The 17,809-nt window shown below is 36.7% G+C and overlaps 1 protein-coding gene across 3 annotated transcripts in view; it reads right to left on the minus strand.

Moving 5' to 3' along the window:
• The window catches only part of sbm (L-type amino acid transporter sobremesa), a 433,408-nt gene that overhangs the window by 306,679 nt on the left and 108,920 nt on the right, over positions 1-17,809 (minus strand). The window contains exon 1 of one of the 3 annotated variants that reach the window (XM_069842529.1): positions 17,311-17,467. The exons of the other annotated variants lie outside the window; for them this stretch is intronic. Coding sequence (XP_069698630.1) covers positions 17,311-17,362 — 52 coding nt within the window. The 5' untranslated portion in view covers positions 17,363-17,467. Of the gene's footprint in view, positions 1-17,310; positions 17,468-17,809 lie in introns of those variants that run through there. 3 annotated transcript variants of the gene reach the window in all.

A 17,809-nucleotide genomic window follows, 5' to 3' on the forward strand; every position in this document is an offset into this window, starting at 1 on the left:
ACCTTTTTAGCAGCATCAGACGTCATAAAAATCTCCACAGCGGATGACGAACAAACAACTGATAGGAATGTAAATAAATATATTGTCACATCCAATGAAATGGCGTCCTCGAGTCGCTTAACATTATTTTAAACTCGTAAGTAGACCGTAGAGTATCAACGGAATCCTGGCTATACGTAAAGCTATAGGATACAATTGAAAGCAACAAATTTATGATGTTGTCACTCATATAAATTGTCTCCTCTTTCTGACCAATTTGAGTTGCATGTCAATAGTTAAGAAATATCTGGTTGCCCGTATTTACTAACAATTTCCATTACATCTCTCATATTTCGTGGAGAGTCTGAACGTAGAAACATGTTAAAATGTTTATAGTCTGTTAAAAATCCAATGCCTATGCGAGGCTTCAATCCGTGGATTTCGGACACATTGATGCCTGGTTTCTAGAAAGACAGTTACCTGTACATACGTACAAGGTTATCTACGATTCAATGTGCTGATATGTTTAAAATGAGTTTCTGAAACAACAGTTATCGTCATCTTTACAGTTATCTGTGCTTCAACTGGTAACTGCCTGGACCTGTGGTTACCTGGCTGTTAGTATTGATTCAAACAAATACCGACATGCGACGCTACTGTATTGCTGTTTCGTAAACTTAATATAGACCACAATAAATTAATTTACTATATTATCGGAATAGTTTTAAAAATTTGGCGTTTTATTTACGTAACTTACGGCAAATATATTATATTATATTATATTATATTATATTATATTATATTATATTATATTATATTATATTATATTATATTATGTTATGTTATATTATATTATATTGTGACAGCTGCAACGGGGTTTGAACACGCGTCCGACAGGGCGCGCGGCAGATGTAACGCTGGTACGGGGAGCATCTGCATGCTGAAGGGCAGAGGGGGTGTATTACGTCAACGCGACGAGGGGAGGGTGCGCGCGCAACTGCTGCGTGCGGAGTGAAGGGGGGACGGACCCTCCCGACTCTTCCAGAAGTCCGTCGAAGTGGAGATATCCAGATAATTCGAGAGAGATATCTCTGCACACCCGTAGAAATTTCTCGCAACTATGATTTTGCTATAAAAGAAGAAACGCGAGCGAACTTGAGCAGTTTCAGTTTATTCAGCCATTCAGTGAGTAAGCCAGAGCAAGCAAGTCAGTCTTGTGTACCGGAGTTCGACTCGAGTGTGCGTCCGCAACTGTGTCAGCATCCGAAGGCCTGAGTTCGAGTGCAGTGGACCGCAGTTGGAGGGACCTGAGTTCGAGTGCAGTGGACCGCAGTTGGAGGGACCTGAGTTCGAGTGCAGTGGACCGCAGTTGGAGGGACCTGAGTTCGAGTACAGTGGACTGTCTCTGAAGGTCTGTGGTTCGAGATACTGTGAACTCGAGTGAGTGAGCTAGAAGAACTGTGAACTGAGAACTGACAGTTCTGATTTGTAAATAGTGCTTTGTAAATATTAGTTAAGATTAACAGTTCATTGTTGTTCGTAATAGTCAAAGTAAATTGTCATTGTCGTCAGTGGAGTGCACTAACGAATACTGTGTTACTGTGTAGAAAGTGAAGAGTTATTGTTGGAAGAATAAAGTTACATTGTTGTTTAGTTTAAAAACGTTACAATATTATATTATATTATATTATATTATATTATATTATATTATATTATATTATATTATATTATAGAATTTTTCTCCGTTCCACTCACCCTTCATATTACGGCAAATGTTCTACTTTCTATGACATATTAGGATAATAATGTGTGTTTGTGAAGACAATTTCGAAAACCTCAAGCTTAATTTTCATCAACTTCAGATCCAATGTCGTCAGTCAAGGAATATTTTATTCTTGGGTGCTCTACCAGTGCCAATGGTATTTTGGGTTCCGAAAAGTCCATCTGAACACATGAAAGCATTCATATGGAGAATGTAACATAGTTTTACATGAGGGGCTCACAACCAGAGTAGACCAAGTCCACCAGTGATCAGTTTGTGGATTAATACAATTTCGGATGAAGAAAACTTAGATTTATTCATTGCCATAACAAACAAAGTCCATAACTCATTTGTTACTCCACAGAGGGCAGCATTTCGTATGGAAGGTGAAGGTTGCTAAGCATGAGCCAGGAACTTTAAGACTCAATATCTCAGAACTATTCCAGATGGACTTGGTCCACTCTGGTTGTGAGCCCCTCACATGTCTATCAATATGGCAGCCATTGCCACCATAGCTGAACACGGTTGCAATTTTGTAGCAAGAGTTACTTCTAGTCCTCTCTCCACTAGTATTATTTACCTCGAAGATCGCGCCAAATACCAACAAATATTGTATTTTAATCATATTACGATTGAGATGGAAGTGTACTGTCGTTTATCACACGGTTCTTTAATTAAAATGCCTTGCACCGTCTACTAGTAGCTATAGAGACAGCTCACTGTGTACCTATCAGTCATATTACTACTGAAAACTTCTGCAAACAAAAGTAACTATAAATAACAAAAAAATCACTAACAAAATACTAGTGGAGACATCTATGGACTACAATAGATACTGAACTTGAAGTTACCTCAACTGTTAGTTACAAGTTCTGATAAATGTACATTTAACTTTCCGGAAACTCATGAAAATTATCGATACAGTTAAACTTATAACCGAGAGTTAACTGAGGTGTACCAGAAACCGGGCATGAGTAAAGTAGCTGCCGAGAACGACATACCAATTTGCATAAACCGAGAAGTGTAACGATTTATTGTTACTGCGTCAGCTTGCCCGTGTTTTTTTTAAGTCGAGGCAAAGCCTGCTATATTCGGCGCCTGGCCAAGTGCACGTCCCCCGACGTATGAAGTGGGCGTTGCTACTTGCAGGGGAAGTGGGTGCTTCCCTGTAATATTAACGAGGTTATTCAACTGCAAACAATGCAGCGCAGGTTACCCTCACGAATTAGAGGGATGAGGACAAGGAGGTCGACGTCTCTATTTCACCCTCAGTTTCAGAAAAACGGGCATTTATTTTTAGACTTCCGTGTGGACACATCTAACATTAATAAAACGCAAACAACTGGAACAAATGAAGTCGCTGCAATTACAGTGAAACTTAAAAATATATATACAGAGTGTAAAAAAATTCGTCTTACAAACTGCTGATGTTGTACATGGGATTAAGGCATTAATTTTTAGAAATAAATCCTTCGAAAACATCAGGGTTTGTCTACAACGCGCGTTGAAGTTTTCAACACAGTGTCATTAAAAAGACTTCGGCAGTTGACGTTTCAATACTGTTGGAAAGCGGAACAACCGCACGTGTAATTTGGCCGCTGATATAGATCCAACTTTTCTAGGTTATGTTATTTTATATAAAGAATCGAAACAAATGAAACCGAAGAAATTAAAGTAAAACCAAAAGATATATTAATATTTGAGGAGAAAAATTTGCTCCGGCGCCGGGGATCGAGCCCGGGTCCTTGGTTCTGCGCACCAAGCGCTCTGACCACTGAGCTACGCCGAATTCAATCCACAGCACCGGACCGAACCCTCCTCCTTCAATGTTTCCCTTCGTGGCCTGATTCCAAGTTAGGCATATATGTTGACGTATATGTCCAATGTCAACTGCCTAACTTGGAGTCAGGCCACGAAGGGAAACATTGAAGGAGGAGGGTTCGGTCCGGTGCTGTGGATTGAATTCGGCGTAGCTCAGTGGTCAGAGCGCTTGGTGCGTAGAACCAAGGACCCGGGTTCGATCCCCGGCGCCGGAGCGAATTTTTCTCCTCAAATATTAATTGTTAATATTACAGATATTATTCTGTAGCACAAATTAATGAATCTATAATATTCAAAAGATATATATATATATATATATATATATATATATATACAGTGTGTAGGAAATTCGTCCTGCAAATTTGTTCATGATGTAGATGAAATCAAGACACGTAATTTTAGCAACAAACCCTTGTCCGAAAATATCGCGCTTTCTCTCTAGTGTGCGTTGAAATTTTTGTCACAACGCCTTCCAATTGACTTCAGAACTTGAGGCTTTAAGTTATGGTATCGATTATGGATGGATAGGGCGATCCCACGTGCAGTTAGGCCGTATATTATTTTATGTGATTAATTTAAATTTACATTGGCCCCAATTTTCTTTGTTACAAAACTAAAATCAACTAAGATAACAGAATAGCTCTAAATGACCTTGAATTACATGCAATTAGCCCTTTGCAACGCTCTTCTCGTGTATGATACTCTTTTCAGCAGTATTTAATCTCAACACTTCCTTCGAAAACGTCGTGCTTTTCGACGTGAATATTTTTATACTCGATGTACAATTGCTGAGAAAATCTAACATTTTTAGCGTAACACGAAGTTCAAAAAGTTCCCGCGAGATGCTACATATAACAAAGTAAATGCATGCTGCATCTGACAAATGTTCCGTAATCTACTTAGTTACAAGTGAATAAGCGACAAGAGTAATTAAGTAATTTTATCATGTAAACGCTGCTGGGTTGAATAAAATAGCATACACATTTTCATTGTTTTAATAAATATTAGTTTTGAAAAAAAAAAAAAAAAGACATCAGAATTGCTTAGTGACGTACAAACAGTGTGACAATTTTTATTTCCAAACGATCTAAAGATTGTGAGCAAAAAAAATAATAATAATAATAAGTTGAAATCTAGCAAAATTATATCAGCAAAAGTTGTGCCTACCCTCACTCAGGTTTGATCCAGAAAACCTCATATTCAACGGCTAGCATGATAGCCACTGGAGTATCGAGGAAGACACGGGAACGTGTTACAAATTATCGTACTTAATGGCTTGGCTCTTAACTTCAACACCAATATTACGTTTACGTTACATGTTGTATTGAGAATAAGAGTTCATATCCTTCATTTTGGGCAGACAAAACTGAGTATGCACATACAAAATGTCTCCCCTTCCTTTGTCCTGATTTCATCACGGCCTCCTGTTTACTACCCACAGAGCCCATCTGGGGTTTAAAATGTCATGGCAACCTGCAATCAGTTAGCGATGCGAGAGCGGGCGGGATGCGCTCTTAACAAAATAAACCCTCTGGTGTCCACAGATAACGCGTGACGTCACACGCTGTTACGTCACTGGCTATCAGCTGATGTTCAGAGAGAGAACGCAGGGAAAGCTGAATACAGCTTCAGCAAGCCCGCCGGTGGTACGAACACATATAATATGTAATGGTTGGTTCGTTTGCGTTGTTTCACACAAGGGAAAAAGAAATATTTCGCAATTTTGCATAAGAACGGAGGACGATTCATGCAGTAATTGCATATTATACCCAGTAGCAACTTCAAAATCTCGCGACATTTATTTCCTTGTTTTGTCGCGAGGAATCTTGGGGGGGGGGGGGGAAATGAGTGCCACGAAGTAGAGACCAGCGAATAGGGATTATAAAGAATGGACACTTCGCGTCGGTACCTTTGATGTAGCCGGATTGATTTCAATGACCTTCAAGCCAGCTAGAGCGTGAGATTCTGCTTTCTCTCTAGAGTTGGCGCTGACATCACACCAGCTAGCAGTCGACACAGCGGAAATATAACACGTATAATTAATACATCTAGGTACATTATGTACTCAAATAAATTGGATCCATAAAATAATAAATCCGTCATTAACTGTAATGTCTAGACTCTAGAGTTCCTTTATAATGAGAGTTGAGACGTTGACCCCAACAACAATTAAAATATGTAATGATTTGATAGCACTGAAAATGGAAAAACAAAACTCTTATGAGAAATAAAACCATATACCTATATTATATTATTATATTATATTATATTATATATTATATTATATACAATTATTAAACGAATTTGATGCATAATTTTATAATGTATTATATTATTTTATAATATAATTTATTATATCTGAAATATAAAAAATTATTACAACTAATTCGTCACTGAGAAATAAGGAAAAGCTGTTAACTTGAATTTATTTGAAGCAAAGCGTTACTGGATTATGCAATAAGGTAGGCGATGTTTGAATCCTGTGTCTCAACTCTATTCTCAATTATTATCTTAGCCTATGCTCGATTACACTAACCTCTAGCGCTTGAAAGTAGAACTAAACGCTGGCGCACAAAGAAACAAAACACAGAAAAATTCGCTCAGTGTCCATTCTTTATAATCCCTATTCGCTGTAGAGACCAGCTTCCTCAGACGCTTTATGTTTCACTATAGTTCAGTTCATGTATCTTGTTGGAAGTGCTAGTACTGTTTATAATTCATTTTTTCTTTAAATATTATTCCAAAGACATTTAATACACAGAAAGAACCGTATAAAACGGAAACAATGCTCCTTAAAATTTTTAACCGGTTTACAAACAATAAACTAGCATTAAACATTAACAAAACTAACACAATTCAATTTAAAACCACTTCAAATTTAATCTCTGAAACCATTAGACACAACTATCAACAATATACCCCTATTAGAAACATCAACAACCAACGATGAAAGAGTAATGGAACGGAGAAAAATTCTCTCCGGCGCCGGGATTTGAACCCGGGTTTTCAGCTCTACGTGCTGATGCTTTATCCACTAAGCCACACCGGAGAATTTTTCTCAGTTCCATTACTCTTTTATCGTATGATGACGCAGAATATCTGCATGGAAATATCATATGTACTTCGGTACATTAAAATAATATATATGATATGCGTAAATCACTTCGTGATTTAAGACGGCGCTCATTCCGTCGGATCCCGACCAACTAGTCACTCATATCGAGTGCACCTCAGCACATTGTGTGGACTTCGGTCCTGCGTTCATAGACATCTATGACGTAGTGCAGAGGGCGGCCACTAGAGGGAACCCAAGAGTTGGAGCTTAATCTGAGACGATTCTAACCGGCGTCGGAGTTGTATCCGGTGTGGCTTAGTGGATAAAGCATCAGCACGTAGAGCTGAAAACCCGGGTTCAAATCCCGGCGCCGGAGAGAATTTTTCTCCGTTCCATTACTCTTTCATCGTATGATGACGCAGAATATCTGCATGGAAATATCATATGTACTTCGGTACATTAAAATAATATATATCAACAACCAAATTTTTTGGTTTGCATATTAATAATACATTAAATTAGAAAAATCATATTAAAGAAATAACCCCCAAACTTAGCTCAGCAAGCTTCGCAATTAGGTCGTTACAACAATTTCTAAACAGCAGTATCTTAAAGACAATATATTTTGCCTATTTTCATTCCATTATGTCCTACGGAATAATATTTAGGGGAAATTCTGCAGATAGCAAAAATATATTCTTATTACAAAAAAGAGCCATTAGAATAATAGTTGGAGCAAAGGCTAGAGAATCATGTAGATTATTTTTTAAAAAATTAGAGATTATGACCTTAACAAATCAGTAAATATACTCTTTAATAAAGTTCCTCTTATGTAATAAAGAAAATATTCCAACTAATTCAGCCGTACATAGTATAAATACCCGCAGAAAAAAATTATTTTCATACGCCATCATCAAATTTATCATGCTATCAAAGGGGAGTACGTTACATGGCGATAAAAATGTTCAATATTCTTCCTGAAGAGATTAAGAATCATAGCCAAAACCCTGCATTATTTAAGGTAAAACTAAAAAATTACTTAATATCTCACACTTTCTATTTTGTAGATGAATTCTTGACATTTCACAGTACTGTGTAAATATTTTAATACTATTAAATGGTAAATATAATGCATTGTATACAATATTATTGTCATTAAGGTATTAATAATTCTGTACGTGTCATATTTGCATTTTATATGTCAAACGTAAGAATTGGACATGTTCTTTATTCTATGCTGAAAAGCAAATGTAAGAACATTATGGATCGAATAAATCTATCTATCTATCTATCTATCTATCTATCTATCTATCTATCTATCTATCTATCTATCTATCTATCTATCTATCTATCTATCTATCTATCTATCTATCTATCTATCTATCTATCTATCTATCTATCTATCCTATCTATCCTATCTATCTATCTATCTATCTATCTATCTATCTATCTATCTATCTATCTATCTATCTATCTATCTATCTATCTATCTATCTATCTATCTATCTATCTATCTATCTAATCTAATCTAATCATCTATCTAATCTAATCATCTATCTATCTAATCTAATCTAATCTTATCTATCTAATCTAATCTAATCTTATCTATCTAATCTAATCTAATCTTATCTATCTAATCTAATCTAATCTTATCTATCTATCTATCTATCTATCTATCTATCTATCTATCTATCTAAATCTAATCTAATCTAATCTAATCTAATCTAATCTAATCTATCTAATCTATCTATCTAATCTATCTATCTAATCTATCTATCTATCTAATCTATCTATCTATCTATCTATCTATCTATCTATCTATCTATCTATCTATCTATCTATCTATCTATCTATCTATCTATCTATCTATCTATCTATCTATCTATCTATCTATCTATCTATCTATCTATCTATCTATATATCTATCTATCTATCTATCTATCTATCTATCTATCTATCTATCTATCCATCTATCCATCCATCCACCCATCCATCCATCCATCTATCCATCTATCTATCTATCTAATCTAATCTAATTTATCTAATCTAATCTATCTAATCTAATCTATCTAATCTAATCTATCTAATCTAATCATCTATCTATCTATCTATCTATCTATCTATCTATCTATCTATCTATCTATCTATCTATCTATCTATCTATCTATCTATCTATCTATCTATCTATCTATCTATCTATCTATCCATCCATCCATCCATCCATCCTATCTACCTATCTATCTATCTACCTACCTACCTACCTACCTATCTACCTACCTATCTAAGTGTAGGTCATTTGTTATGTCGTGAAATCAAATTCATGTGTGCCCCTTAGCTTATAGTAAGAACCTTATCGTCAGGGCAAAGGAGTAGATGTGTTGCGAGGGAGAGAAGCTTCTCAGTCCACTTTCTGCTCCCCCTCACACGCAGGTAGGTTTCACGAGATAACGAATGGCCTGTAATGTCATTACAGCTCGACCAAGTTAAGTCTGCGAGCCGAGAGGGGAAGTTGGAGGCAGTTCTGTAGTGAAAGGAGGCGGTAACGAGAGGAGACCAGTACAGTCTCATATGACAGCAAAGTTTTCCTACTGGGCTTCAGTTCATAGAGCGGTAACAATTTAAGACGCTTTGAAATAGACTGTACTTCTACTTCTGCTTGACAGTGAGGTTTGGCGTTCTGATTGGCAAGCGTGGAGAAAGTTGCATGAGGGGGGAAGCAGCGTAACTGTTGCCTTTATCTGAAGACAAGGACAAAAAATGCGTGCGCTCCGTAGTGTATTTTAAACGATGTGCACACTTTGAAATCTGAGCGTCAAGTGACTTATGTGGCAACTGTGTTTTGCCTCTACATTCCATCCCGATATCCCCACTCGCAGACTTGACTTGGACAAGCTGTAATTTCAGGAGGTATTCTTTGGGATATTTTAAACGGAAAAGTTTCATGCAATTTTGCTTGTTTTTTGCTTCCTTTCCAAGATAAAAATTGTTTTATATCAAACATTTCACAGTGTGTTTTGGGAAAGTCATTGATTTAATTCCCAATATCCTCAGTCAATTTAAGAGAGCAGTCTTATGACAATAAATAATTAAAATAATTTCAGTTTTTTTCCTTTAAATTTGCAGAAATTTGATCCGAACAAATGCAACATTTTTTAATTCCTTTTCAGAACGAAAAGTTACGTTTGTTCCTATCACATTTCTTCAATTTAAATATATGTAATAATAATACATGTCACTGTTGAAACACCACTTTCTTTCTCTATGGAAGAAATGTCATTTCTCTCCCGATTTTGGTAACCTAGAAATCAACATTAACTTCCGGCCGAGAAAAAAATACTTTTTGCATTAGTGTTAAAAATGCTTTTTGTTGTATTTACAACTACCGGTATTACTGTTAGATCTTGAAATTAAGAATTCCCACACAGAAACTTGTTGCTAGGGAAACCATTCTTCGTAACACAAAACTGTACTGAAATAGACCCATTACAGTGCTCTTATTGTTACTTATTACCATTACAGTGCAGTTCTGCGAAGGCTTTGGAATACTTACTTTATATTGTATATATTTGTATAGTTTAATGAATGTATGCTACTTTGTATTGTATATATTTGTATAGTTTTGGCCGATGAATTTTATATGCTTTAAATTGAATAGTAATCTGTATAGCTCTATTGATAAATTGTTTGTGTTTGTAATTTGAAGTAGTTTGCATGATATGTATTATCAATTTCTGTATATCACAACTGATTGAATTGTTTATGCCTTAAATTCAATTAACTTACTTGTTTTGTATTATACATATAGCTCAACTGATGAATGATCGTTTGCGTTTGTAAATTTAATAATCTGATTGGCTATGTATGTATTGTATATTTTTAGTAGAGCCATCGATGTAGCTCAGTCGGCAGACTCGCTGGGCTGCTGATCCGGAGCTGCGTTCGGGCTTAGGTTGGATCCCCCTTTGATCTCATTGAATGGTTTCTTCCGAGGTTTTCCCCAGCTGTGGGACTGAAGCCGGATGGTCTATTGCGAGTCCTCGGCATCAACCCCTTTGATTTGATTACCTGGTTGAGTTTTTCCGAGGTTTTCCCCAACCAAAAGGCAAATGCGGGTAATCTTTTGGCGAATACTCGGACCTCACCTCATCTCACTACATCTCGCCAAAATATTGTAAAAAATTGCACAAAATTGTAAAAATTGTAGAAAATTACTAAATTGTAAAACTATAAAAATTTGTAAAAATTGTAATTGTAATATTGTAAAATTTTGATTTGTTTCACATCTTAAAGCTTCATTGCTCATGTAAGATCTATGGAATAAAATAAATAAATAAATTTTCTATCCTAAGTGTATTTTTCTATTTTATCTTGGTTACTATATCAACATGACCTGCACTAATTATACTACTAATAATAATTTAATATTAATCCATCAATCTAAACATCGTCTCTTTTTTCACTCAAGTATTATTAGTATTATTATTTACTAATTTTATTACAATCTTTATGTGAGCTTTTTTCTTAAATATTTTGTCTACAAAGTATGTGTATCTGTGTAACGGAACTGTCCCCGAACACGAGCTTTGCTCTTTCGGGGTATTTTAATGTAACGTTTTTATGTATATGTTATTATTAAATAAATAAATAAATAAATAAAAAAAAATAAATAAATATTGTTCTAAATATTCAATGCAAAATATAACGTATTTGCAATTTTAAAAATATGATCGTGAAAAAATGTTGTACAATTTATTTTTCTGAAGCTACTACAAAATCTCGGAAATTGAAAAACTCAAACTTTTCCTCGATTTTGTAAAAAGCACTTCCCACCCACATTGTATCGTAATATACTGAAGATACTATTCCCATCCTACCGTAGAACAATTAATTTTAACATTCTTGCCTAGTGTTACATATCCAATAATTATAATTATTAGGTACCCTAAATAAGAGAGACCTTCGCGGCACAATAAATAGCGAATGGAGAGAGAGGGACAGCGTGGAAAACCACCAAGTTCATCTTACACTTCGGCTTCCATGGTGCCACGAGTGACGTCAGAGTTTATAGAAAAGCCTTTCATATCAAAACGTTACAATTTTTCTCTTCTTGTAGGTTGAGTATAGAAGTTTCACGTCAGAAACTGAATCTGTAGGGGATCGAACACTAGAAGCGTTATGGAGTGGAACTCAGTTTGAGCAATTTAATAGCTATCCACTCGAAAAGGGAAGACGGCGTCAGAAGTGACAGTCCGCCCGTACAGCGGCTGTCGTTCTGCAGATAAGCTCTACACGTCAGCTCTAGTAAAAGATGGGACAGGCGCGTTGGTCTGGATTCTGATGCAATGCTTGTCACAACACAGGTATAATTAAAGGCACGTGTTGCGATACTGACGAAAGAAACGCCATCTCAAGCGTAATCTTTCTGTGTCCGTCGCTTTGAAGTAATTGGTCACCCTGTCTGACTACGGAACTAGAGGTCACAAAATCGAATCCCAGTTGGGACAAGTTGCCTCGTTGAGTTTTTTCCAGGGTTTTCCCTCAACTCATTAATAGGAAATGCTTGGTAACTTTTGGCGCCGGATCCTGAGTTCATTTCGCCGTCATTATCACCTTCATCTTCGTCCATTCTGCTCACTTCTAAAGCTTACTCAATACGCAGAGCTCAGAATTCATTAACCTACTTGCAACTATTACACTGGACGCAAAATAGCTCCGAATCTGGCCTACGTCACAGAGAGAGGAAGCCAAGATAAGGAGCAAGAAACAAATGATGCAAAAAATAAATGATGCAACAAACAAATATGTCAGTGCCAAAATCTTTAAGACTGTGTAGAAAATGAAGAAAATATGAACAATTACACTGAACAACAAGAATTTTGCTCCGACTTAAAATAATGTGTCGCTTATGGTTTGGTGTGCGCTGAATCCGAAAATGCTTCTCTTTTCTTCGTATCATGTAAGGTTTTTAAGATATGCTATGATTTCACTTTTCAATAAGCACTCTGGTTCGGGTTGGAAGTTGTAAACCAAAACAAAAGCTAATGCATTTTATGAGTTTATGACATATTTTCGGTTTTTTATGATTGTTGGCATGTTCTTTTGTACTTCTAATAATTAAATAGATATTGGTCCCTTCTATTCAATAAATTTCATAATAGTCCTAAGTGAGATCTATGCAATGAATAAACAAGGGTATGGTTTTCAGTATTTAAAAGAAAAGTTTACCAGTTTCAGTGAAGGCAAATTAAAAGAGGGCATTTTCATCGGTCCACAAATTCGCAAAGTTATGGCTGACTCTTTGTTTGAGGAAAAACTTTCCGTTACAGAAAAAATGGCATGGCGCACTTACAAAGATGTTTGCTCAAATTTGCTTGGAAATTCTAGGACAGACAATTATATCGAACTTGTGGAAACCATGTTAAGTGCATATGAGAAAATGGATTGTAATATGTCTCTCAAAATACACTTTTTACATTCTCATTTGGATTTCTTTCCTCCTAATCTTGGAGCGGTAAGCGACGAGCATGGGGAAAGATTTAATCAAGAAATATCTGAAATGAAAGGCGATATAAAGGAAGATCATCATTCAGCATACTTGCAGACTATTGTTGGTTCCTTGTAAAATACAGTCCCGGGTCTAGTTATAACAGAAGTCACCCAGAAAATCTTTTCAAATGGTAAGTTCAAATGCCGACATTTTTCTCATTATACATATGAAATATTTTTGTTGTTGTTTTTTGTGTTTTAAACTATGTAACATCATTTTTGTATCCAGTACACATTTTTTTAAGTATTAGGGGAGAGTCAGGTAGTATCGGACATCGGGTAATATCGGACAGTGAGTTTCTTTCATCTACCACACGATGATAGTACCTGATTGACATGGTTACGTTTCTGTGATGTCGCATAGAGAAACGTAACCATGTCATTCAGGTACTACCATATGGTGGTAGATGAAAAAAACGCACTGTCCGATACTAGCCGATGTCCGATACTACCCGACTCTCTCCTATGAGGCATTTTGAATCCCTAGTCTGTTGTAATTTTATCAGTAGCAGTGAAAAATAACAAAAAAAAAGTTTTTCATAAAAAATTCAGTTCACTTTCACCGCAAAATGGTACGTGATGGGTCAATTTGGATTTTAAATTCAGATGTAGGGCACACATATTAGTAATATTCACCTATTTTTACTTCAGAGTATGACAAAAAGTAAAAATTTGTTGTTCAGTGTAATTAAAGTTAATTCTTAGTTTTAAAAACCCCCAATATTTCAGCCAACGATTACTTAATGAGTGCTATATTTCTGTAAGGTTAATACAATTTATTTACATTGCTATGGCGACCTTGCGGTGCGTGTACCCATAAGTGCAACTTTCTAATGACTTTGCGGTAGACGTACTGAAAAGTGCAACTTTCTAACCAACAATAACTCTGATTAAGGTTCTGCCTGATATGTACAGTACATCTGCTGTATTATCAGGCAGTACATCTCACTTGATATGTGCCAACGGAAGAACAATTTATTCTTGCATGTATCTCAAGTCTGACTAGCAAACTGTGTTAATAATAAGCGATCTATGTAATGGAGGAGGAAAGGAACTGGCCAACATACCTCATTATCTCCTGACTTAGTTGTTTCATGATCCATGAGTGATGCCTTATTGGTATCACTTATGAGATTCCACCCAGTCTCTAACTGCTGATTAAACATACATACCTAATCAACAAATATCTAGTTCATAGAATTGGTAGTTTTCATGTAGGCGTGCTAAAAATAAAATTGTTTCCTTTTTAAGGGAAGTAGGGTATAGGAAGTTTCGGTTAATATTTTACGCCACCTGTTACGTTATGTAATGAATTTTGTCTTGTCCTGCACAACACACCGACGGTTGTATTTAGGCCAGATCGATCTGTGACGCACTTCTTTATGGAAGACCCCAATCCGCGACCCAAGCTTCGTTCACATTGATTAGTGAATATGCTTCCTGCTAGCGGCGAGGCGTCATGCAACGGTTCCGATCACTATCTTGTGAGCTGAGGTAAATAGATTGCATGAAACTCCGGTGAAGATCTTAAAATAAATTTGTATTTACTGCCGCAGCAATCTGTATAACTTCTACGAGTAACGGTAGCGCAGTTGGTATAGCGCTGACCTTATATGCTCGAGGTTGCGGGTTCGATCCCGGCCCAAGTCGATGGCATTTAAGTGTGTTTAAATGTGACAGGCTCATGTCAGTAGATTTACTGGCATGTAAAAGAACTCCTGCAAGGACAAAATTCCGGCACACTAGCGACGCTGATATAACCTCTCCAGTTGCGAGCGTCGTTAAATAAACCATAATTTAATTTAATTCTACAAGTATAAGAATAACAGCATTGTTCGTAAGAATCGTACTGTGATAATGGTCGGAAAACTACGGGTAAATAATTAATTTCTATAAGACGCGTTAAATACCTATAAAAATACGTAATTTATGCCTTAAATGTAAAAGTGTAATAAATTCAAAACTTGTTGTAATACTTCATTTACACTAGAGTTACCAGGCAACCAGCATACATTATTTGTGGTAATTCGAGCTCTTCATATCCATCAAAGTACTTTGACGGGGTTTTCCGTCATCATTTAACGTTTGCTTTATGTACAATGACGGGATTTTCTGCCATCGATTGTTGTCGCGAGCTGCATTACCGATCCTTTTTTTTTTTTTTTTCAGAAATGTAAATTTATTTAAGTACCAGGTCGCAAAATGGACCCCTGTCTTTTACAATCAATCAATCTTCTTAATGTATCGAGCTGTTTTCTGACAACATAAAGTCCACTGTAGTCTTTTCTGTTCTTGCTTTTCACGAGAAATAAGGCGTATTTTGATCGGTGTTCATTATAGACGCCTGTTGCTAGTAGCCAGAGTTGGGGTGTAGTCAATATATACTGCAGGGCTGTGTCTTCTGCAACTGGTACTGATGATTTTAATTTACTTCTTTTGTGGTTTATGGATGGACAGTATAGAAGAATGTGTTCCAGATCTTCATCATGATTATTAAACCACAGACAAGTAGTTGTATCAGAAAGGTGAAATCGGTGTAGGTACAATTGTGTGACTTATTTTCTTCGCATTTTTTCTCATTGAACACCATTTTTTTCTCTTTAAATTTTTCTTGTGATATAACATTCTCTGGTGGACAAAATATCAAATGCATGAAACGTTAAATATTTGTTTGTGTTCAAAGCATCTTTGATATATTGTGCACGTCGTGTATCTTGCGGATAGCAGATAATCGCAGGGTCAAATGTGAAAAGAAATACAATATAAGTGATACCAAAGATGCAATTGTGTCTAAAACAAAGGAAAATTGCAGCAGAGAAAACTCGTCTTTTTCTTGGCAAGTTCGACGAGGACCAGAAGAGACCGAAGCAGCAGTCAATGAGAATGACATTTCTAGTCTCTCAGGTGAGTTAAAGAGGAAGACAACGAAACAGCAACATCTTCAGGAGCCAAACAAAGAAGATCTATGCATGAAAAAAAAAGTAGAATGATAAGCCTAATGATTTTTGTGCGGATCTTGCTCAGGAAATTTCGAGGACGACAAGCATGGCGAAAGATGAATTCAGTGTGTCAGTTGTGATCAAAGGTTACATGGCACATATCAATATCTTTCAAAATACTGAAAAAATTTTAATTGTTTGGATTGTAGGTATGAATCTGACTGTGGAATTTAAAATTTGACTGAATGTGCCTAAATATTTTAATTTAAGAACTGTCACGAAATACTCTTGTACTACCACGAAATTATACCACCTCTTCTTTTTTTGTATTTTTATTGCTTGTTTGTAGTTATTATATAAATTTATTTCAGGTAAAAATGCTGATATGTAACTTCCTGAAACTTAATAATGTAGGCCTACGTACATTAAAAACACCAATTTCTTTTAATTTGAGCCTTATTTTTGCACTAAAATCTTAGTATCACGAAATTAGCCGATTCTGCCTTATTGAATTGAATTGAATTTACGGGAGGGGGCACTATGACGCAGCACTGCGACCTGTTAAGGTCTACTGCACTAACCCTCAAACTAGGCTGATTCCCAAACCCATACCGGGTGGCTACACTAAGGTACGCTGAGTACCCAGGTGTCAACCTCTTCGCGTCCCTAGGCCAGCCTCCTCTGTGCGACGCAAACCGGCGATCAGAGAATGCTTTGGAATGATGGCGAAATGACGGAATAATGTGAATGGGGGAAAACGGAAGAGCCCTGAGAAAAACCTCAACTGCGACCTTGTCCGCTACAATTGTTACTAAGAATTTTTCAAATTAAAAATCCCAGACTGACCGGGACTCGAACCCGGGCCGCCTGTTTGACAGATCAGAGGTCTGACCACTCAGCCACCGCAGGGGTTGAGTCTGCCCTACCTTTTTACACGCAATTCATCAATGACACCGAAAACACTCCAACAAAAAATAAATTTCTTGTCATGTTCTTTACAACTTGTCTATTGTGACTATAGCATAATATCACAGATTCAGGATCACGAAATTGAGAGATGAGGCACTTTAAGACAAATTAGGCATATACTGTCCTCAGTGAAGTTCCACAAAAAGAAATCCAGCGAAGTTGAATCCAGTACAGAATGAAAGGTAAATCTACCTCTTTATCCCTTTATGTCTTCAGTGGACTGTGCAGATTCCCGTTACCTGTTTTGTTGCTTTTCTTGCCTCCCGCGGATGAATGGAAGTGCTGGCTCATTCTCGACTCTGCTGGATGTCCAAGCGCCGGTCAAAGCAGAATCCCATGCTGCAGCGAAACGCTGGCGACTGCAACTCTTGTTGTGGAATATCTCACGTCAGTCCAAGTGTTATCACCTCGCCCGGAGATAACATGTCCCGCAAGGCCGGATTTTGTGTACCCCGGGAATTAGAGTGTCGATCGTAACGATGAGCATCATTATTGGCTTACTACAGCCGGAGCACGCCTTCATCGAGTGCAGGCAGGCCATTCAGTAAATCAGACATCGCTACGTTCCGGGGTGTGTCGGCATTTTCCGGAAACTTAGAGACAAAAAATCCACAGATAGGAAAAAAATGTTTCTTTTCTGAAAATGATCCATATTTGTCCGTTCATCAGATCCTAAGCAGCAGTTCTGAAATAATGGTTTTATAGATAGCTGTGAGCTGAAACTTTGACAATTACACT

Source organism: Periplaneta americana, chromosome 12 (genome assembly GCF_040183065.1).
Source record: "Periplaneta americana isolate PAMFEO1 chromosome 12, P.americana_PAMFEO1_priV1, whole genome shotgun sequence".
Lineage (NCBI taxonomy): Eukaryota > Metazoa > Arthropoda > Insecta > Blattodea > Blattidae > Periplaneta > Periplaneta americana.